Genomic DNA, 7400 nt, shown 5'->3' with positions numbered 1-7400 from the left:
GAACAAAGAAATGTATACAGGTTTGTTACAACATGAGAGTGAGTAAATGATGACAGAATTTTCATTTTTGGGTGAACTATCCCTAAGGTCAACAATAGTGGTTTACTTTCCATCTTACTCTGAATTGCTTTTATATTCTGCGAAAAAAAGGTCCCAATATGTTACATTTAAGCAGTGGTCACACTAGACTTTGAGCATGCGAGTATTTGTTGGAGGTTGCTGAGGGGAGCAGCTCATCAATATGATTTTTGGCTCCGTCTATTTGTGGTTTTCAATAGAGAAAAAGGTCACGCATAGACATACCGGTTTTGTACTTGTCACAATGCTCCATGTGCACGAACTATCGTCGCATGAGCTTGCGTTTCCGGTCTAACGCATTCTCATGCGTTTGAATGGAAGTCAATGGAACGAAAAGCCTAGCGTGACCATAGCTTAAGGTACAGATATTAGGGATGCGTGATAATTTGCATGTGATTGTCAACCGGAAACCAGTTCCTTTATTAGAAGTAAATCGCCATCACCTGCTTTCAGATGGAGCGGCATTTACTACACAAAGCCGTAGTTCACTGTCAATTTCACATTAATTATCGTGGATGTATCTGCTGCGATATGTATGCGATATGGCCCAGCTTGTCAATAAAATACGGCTTTTTGTAGTAAATGTTGCTCCATCTGAATAGCAGCTGATGGCGATTTAACAAGAAACCGCCTTTACTGATGAGATGCGCATGATATTGCATGCAAATTATTGCGCATACCTAACAGATATGTTAAATTTGGTAGCAATATGAAGTTCTAATATGCCCTCTTTAGGTGCAATTTTGGAAACCCCAAAGCCCCATGGTGACCGCTATAGGGACCATTTTGTCTGTCAGTGTATCATTTTATAAAAGTACCCCGACTGATTTTGGTTTAATTAAGCTAAGCATACCTGTGACCAGTGACTGTTTGGAGGAAGAGGAAGTTGAAAAGTAGGGCAGAAGATGATTAAAGAAACTGAATAATTTTCCCATCATGTAGCTCTGTCTCAAGAGATGCCGGAGTTGCAGTTGTCACCCCTCACCCCCCAACTTCCTCCATTTTAATCAACAGGATCTGTTTACAAAGTCTATGCCTTATGAATAATTCTACAACGTCTAAAGGACAAAACACTGATTTCCTCGATGCTGAAGTTGATATTTTGGTCATGAATCATTTAAAGGTATCGGATCCGTTGTTGTTACCAGTGCTTTGCTCCATATTTCCTGTTTTTTTTTTTTAAGCTTTTCTATTTTTCATTCAAATCACGATCATCGTTCGTCTCCCTTATTCCCCAGGCCTCGCACTTATCAGTAGCTCTGTTTTTCTGCAACCCTTTGCTTTCTTACAATACCGTACCAGACTGTAATTGCATACAGTCAAGTCGTAGCATTTTATTTATCATATAGAGCCGCAGAACAAGAGACAGCATAATAGCTTTGGCCAGCTGACAAGCTACAATACAGTGGCTGCAAATTGCTGATTGTCACATAAATTATTCTCACAATTATAACGTAAATAGGGGAGGGGTGTACAAGGAGTGTAAATTTGATGTCTCGAGTCATTATTATTTTTGTAATTTGTAATAATGAATCTCTGGATTGTTGGGAGTGCAAATGAGCTCTTAATTTGGAGACTAAACATGAACATGCATTTTAATGACATCATTTGCATACATTAAGGAGGTAAATGTGGCATCCTGACATAGTGGAGTGTTCAGGATTAATTGCTTGACTGACCCGCTAAACAGAACGGTTTAACATAGTGTGTTGTCACTCACTTATCCCTTTTACCTGTCTTGATTATTGCCCTTCAACCCATTGAGAGCTCTGTCTGCTTGGGAATGTGAAATACTGTTATGCTGCTTGACGAAAGTGTAGTAGGCGACACTCTTGGAAAATTGGTACAAAAGCTGGTGCGTTACCCTTTCAAAAGTGCACCTTTAGGGTGTTGAATTATTTATCTGTACCTAAATGGTATTAGAACTTTTTTAAAGAGTACCGTCCCTGTGACAGCTTTGGCACCTTTTTCTGACAATGTAGCATTTCTTAGACATGGCTGTAAATGAAGAATGACTTGATATAAGAAGTAGTAAAGCTATATTTTTTGGCACATAGTTTTATCCAAAGTGATTTACAGTAGATTAAAGCTATGCACTTCGTCAGTATTTGTGTACTCACACCTGTAACCTTCTGTGCCCTACCAAATAAGTTACCAAATCCCATTCACAAGCTATATTGTCTTGGTATCACTGTATGATATCTGTTCATTAGGAAGGTTAACATTTTAACTTACTGAAAATATAAAAAGAGTATGTATGCAATGTGTATGTATTGTGTGTAGTATATAAACAAGTGTTTTATTTATTATTTATCTTTATTCATTATCTATTTTTTCAAATGATATTGAAAATTATTTTTTCAGGTTCAATACAAGTTAAGCTTTATCAAAAACAGGAAAATTACAAAAAATATTATAAGGCATAAATGTGAAGATTTTTATAAATGCAGTTCTGAAATCTTAGTTGCTTAAAAATTAAATTATGCTATTACACAAAATATATTTTTATTTGGCTTTAGGAAGTAAACAAACTTATATTTCAAGGGAATGTTTTCAAGTAGATAGAATTATTATCGTTGCACGTGACTGTGAAGGAATACATTGATGGAATCTTAATCTTGCCGATTATGAACAAAATATATGCAGTACACCTGTTTTTTAATGGGTACATAATTATAAAGCAAGATATTTTATAGTATTTTTATTGTATTTTTTTATTATTATTTTTCCTGTAATTTTCAGGCTGCAGGTTTTGACAGTAAGGACTTGTAAGTTGAAATGCGTCAGGTTATCGCTGATCGAATTACCGTCGGCTTCACACTTTGAAGATGGCAGCCATTGAAAACACACCGACAGCTTCTGAGGGCGAGATCACCAAAACCGATCAATCTGACGGATATGACATTAAATGTATTTTCTGTAAAATCATCAATGGGGAGATGGGAACGGAGCTCTTGCATAATGTGAGTGCTGTCGATTTTATTGTGACTAATAAAGATATCAATACATGCAGAATATTTATAAATAAAATATGAATCGACATTGCGTCTAGGCTTAAGGATATAACAATACAATTATATTGTTTATAAAATATGTAATATTTTTTGAATATTTCAGTAACGGATATTTTATTCGGTAAAATTTCTTCTCTTTAGGCATTAAAAGCATTACTAACTTGCAGTAATTTACTCTGGCTGCCATAGGAATAGAAAAAGGAATGTGATTATTTGATGTAAAATCAAATCATGCTTGTTTACATTAAGCAATTTACATTCATAAGTTTACATACACCTTCCAGATCTGGAAATATAGGAACTATAAAATTACAATTGTTTTTTATGTGGTGCTGTCCATAACAAGCCATTTCACATAAAATATGTCCACATTTGCAACACTTGCAAATAAGTAACACTTGCAAATGTGTCCCAGATTTTCAGATGCTTGCATACACTTGATGTTGCCTGTATGTGTTTCATTAGTTGTTTGTTTTGAGCTATTTTGTGTATTTAGCATTTTCTGTATTTAACAGTGACCGATGATGTTGAGATTCTTCCACATTAAGGACAATTGAGAAACACATACAGTTTTACACTATTAAAGTGCAAACATTTTCTGAATCTCCAGAATGCAATACAATATGTGTACATAAACTTTTCAACAGGATGATTGGTGTCAATTGTTACTGGCATATGTACAATAGTCAACATTTGAAGTGGTCAAAATCTTTCCTAAAAGATGTCTTAAAACCAATACCCATTCTTGTCTGAGGACAAATTTGATAAACGTTTTTGATCCACTTCAAATGTTGACTAGTATATATTGATTTTATGAATTGTCAAAAGTTGATTTAAAGGCACAATTTTGTTTGCATTAGGGCTGTGACAATACATCGCGTGTCCCATTAAAATGACCTGTCTAAAATCGAATCTGCATCGCAAGGCTGGGATTGTGTGTTTCATGCACAGCTTGTGCGTGTACTTTGGCTCTGGGATCAGTAGGAAGTCCTTATCAATCTAAAATAATTGAGTCGTTTATAATGTGCATTTAAAAAGCAACACTCGTTAAACAAAATCATTCAAAATATTCTTCATTATCATGAAAATACCTGAAACAATCTGAAGAACGGTGATATAAATATTCTTCTAGACATTTCCTGGAATACCGTCTACAATGCTACTTCTTCTGTGGCACAATTGGAGTTTCTGCACGAGAGCGCCCTCTGGCTTTTGGATGTGGAGGCATTTCACCGTAATTCATTCAAATTCATTCATTGAGAAAACGGGCATTTGCATGATAAATCGTTACAGCCCTAATGCATACACTTAATCTTTGTACAGCGCAGCGTAAACGTGTTAGCATTCAGCCTAGCCCCATTCATTCCTTAGGATCCAAACAGGGAAGCCACCAAACATTTCCACCAAACATTTCCATGTTTTCCATATTTAAAGACTGTTACATGAGTAGTTACACGAGTAAGTATGGTGGCACAAAATAAAATGTGGGTAAAAATGAGAACTATATTGTATGGTGGAAGAGCACTTAGTTTGCAGCACTTCGACCTCAGGCGCAGTAATATTGCTGGAAGTTTGAGGGAGAGTGGGAGTAGTAAGGAGTGATGATGTTACTGCACACCAAGGTCGAAGTGCTGCAACCTAAATTACAGTTTATGTCACTTCCGTATTGGCTTCATCAGAGAGATCAAAAGGTTGCCCATCGATAACTACTCATGTAACAGTCCTTAAATAGGGATAAGTGTTTGGTGGATTCTAAATTCAGCCCTGTTTGGATCCTAAGGAATTAATGGGGCCAGGCTAAATGCTAACACATTTACGAAACGCTGTAAAAAGATAAAGTTCACCCATTGAAAATAGAAAGGTATGTATTAATTCACCTAAGTTGAGGTAACAACATAGTAAAATATTGAAAAAAAAACTGTGGTGTTTTCCTTTAACTTAATCATCAAGCTACGCTGTTGTTGTTATTGTTGTTTTAGCGACCTCTAGTGGCACACATTACATATGGTCCTTTATATATAAATGTTTTGAGGCGCACTCTCTTTAAAATTTAATCAATTACTCTCACTACATAATTTATTTTATGAAACACTGTTGATATATGTATTTTAGAGGCTTAGACCTTTCCAACAATATATAGTTTGTTGTGATATACATAAAATTTATATGGATAATATTGACGTAAACTCAGGTGTCCCGTGAGCTGGACAGCGCCACTTAAGGAGTTTTAAGTAACATTGTTATTGCAATATTAGGTTTTGTAATTATTATAATTGTGTTATAGTTAAGTACCCTTTGTTTGTTTTTCAGGATGAGGAAATATCCTGTTTCAGAGATATACACCCTGGAGCTCCTCATCACTATCTAGTGGTACCAACTAAACATGTAGGGAATTGTAAATCTCTTGGCAAGGAGCACATACCATTAGGTAAAGAACATGCAAGTTCATATTTTGACATTTTGGACTAATTTTACAGTTATGGAATGGTTTGAATGTGTAGTTGCATGTATGCATTTCAAATCACAATTCAGTTACACTCCTTAATGCTTGACTAAGTGTTCATCTGTAACTCTGTTTGTATTTTTTTTATAAAGTTGAGAAGATGGTGGAGATGGGGAAAGAAATACTTCGAAAGAACAATGTTACTGATTTAAATGATGTTAGGTAAAGTATGTTCATCTATTAATATAAGGCCCGTATACTTTAATGTTTTTCACAAATGTGACCCATGTGAAATTCAGGCTTAAGTCTCGATCTAATTTTTAGATTGGAAGGATCAAAGTTTGATTTCAGTCATTGATTTCATTTTCATTCAAACTGTAAATTGCAAATAAATGATTCTCATCAGAGTCCTCTTGTATGATATAGTAACAGATGTCAATTGTGTTTCAAAGGTTTGGGTTTCATTGGCCTCCATTCTGCTCCGTCACACACTTGCATCTCCATGTACTTGCCCCCACCAGTCAGATGGGCTTTTTGTCCCGTTTGGTCTACAGGCTTAACTCCTATTGGTTTGTCACGGTAGGCAATAAAATAAATTATTCACAATTTTTCCACTTGTAAAGTCCTTAAAGTAAACTAATAATAGCAATCCTTTGGTTCAGGTTGTTGATGCATTAGTAAACAAAATGTATTCTGTGTATGGAAAAATGTTGACCTTTATTGAGTGTTGAATGAGACTTTTGTCAAGATAATTGGAGCAAACAAATTGGTTTAAATTGTATTATCATTGATAGAATGGCAGGGCGAAAGTGGTATAAAAACCTTTTTGTTTCTATCAACTTGCTCTTGCATGGTGAATTTGCAGTAATTTTAACCAAAATTGTTCAGCTTTATCATTATGAAGTTAAGGAATAGTTTATTCACTAGTTATTGTCAATTTTGAGCAATATTAAATTAATCTGCCCATTACACAGTCATAATGTTTTTAGGTATGCAAATCTGTAAAGTTGGTTTAATGATTTTTCTTCACTTTGCAGGCCGACCAGTTACTCGAAAGGCTGAACTCAATGAGCTAAATAGAGAAAGACAGTTGAAGAAACTCCAATTACAATTCTGTTTGTAATGCCCAGAGCCATGTTACTCGTAACAGGAGTTCAGTTCAGTCTATTCACGATGATGAAATGTGACAGATGCATGCCTCGAGGCTATAATACTCATTAATGATACGTTTGCTGTTTGTTATATTGTCATTCTCTGCCAGACAGCCTAATGAAATTTGCAGCTACAGAATTACAGCTAGATGCGAATTGTTTTGAAAAAGCCTGCTGAATAATAATTACATTGATAGACTTGACAGAAACATTAATCTTTTACGGTGAACAATTGGGTTGGATCTAATTGGACTCAAATACGATTTTCTGTTGAACTAATAAGACTTTCTAACTATGAATGAGTTATGTCTCGGTTGTTGACTTTGGTCTTTGACCTCACATGTAAGTGAAGTGCTAATAAGCCAGATCTTTGAATAGTAGCAGACCAGAAATGATTTTAACAGCTATATACTGCAGTGTTTTTATATTCTGTACCACACTAGCTATAATGCACGTCAGTCTGAAGATTCTCAGGTTTGTTTACACCATCAGATAAATGGTATTGTATGACCTGTATGCATTGGATGTATTTAATAATTTAGTGATTGTACATAAAATATTCATTGTATAATATATAAAAAGTTCATAAATGATTCCTTGTATGTTCACTGTTATTGTTTTTGATCTTTATTTTTTTTCACATGATCAACCCCTCAATGCCTCCATGCAGAAAAGCATGTATGCTTTTCCTGACGGTACATAAACAGTACATTC

At 35.1% G+C, this 7400-nt stretch overlaps 1 protein-coding gene across 1 annotated transcript; it reads left to right on the top strand.

Annotated features, from left to right (window-relative positions):
• Positions 1–2875: 2875 nt before the first annotated feature.
• On the top strand, positions 2876–7294 carry hint3 (histidine triad nucleotide binding protein 3). Its single transcript, XM_065298562.1, has 5 exons — positions 2876–3041; positions 5403–5520; positions 5688–5757; positions 5988–6114; positions 6573–7294. The coding sequence occupies exons 1-5, from the start codon at positions 2907–2909 to the stop codon at positions 6609–6611; spliced, it is 489 nt and encodes a 162-aa protein (XP_065154634.1). The 5' UTR covers positions 2876–2906; the 3' UTR covers positions 6612–7294.
• The last annotated feature ends 106 nt before the right edge of the window (positions 7295–7400 follow it).

This window comes from Paramisgurnus dabryanus, chromosome 13 (genome assembly GCF_030506205.2).
Source record: "Paramisgurnus dabryanus chromosome 13, PD_genome_1.1, whole genome shotgun sequence".
Classification (NCBI taxonomy): domain Eukaryota; kingdom Metazoa; phylum Chordata; class Actinopteri; order Cypriniformes; family Cobitidae; genus Paramisgurnus; species Paramisgurnus dabryanus.
This window is presented reverse-complemented; position numbering and strand designations above follow the sequence as displayed.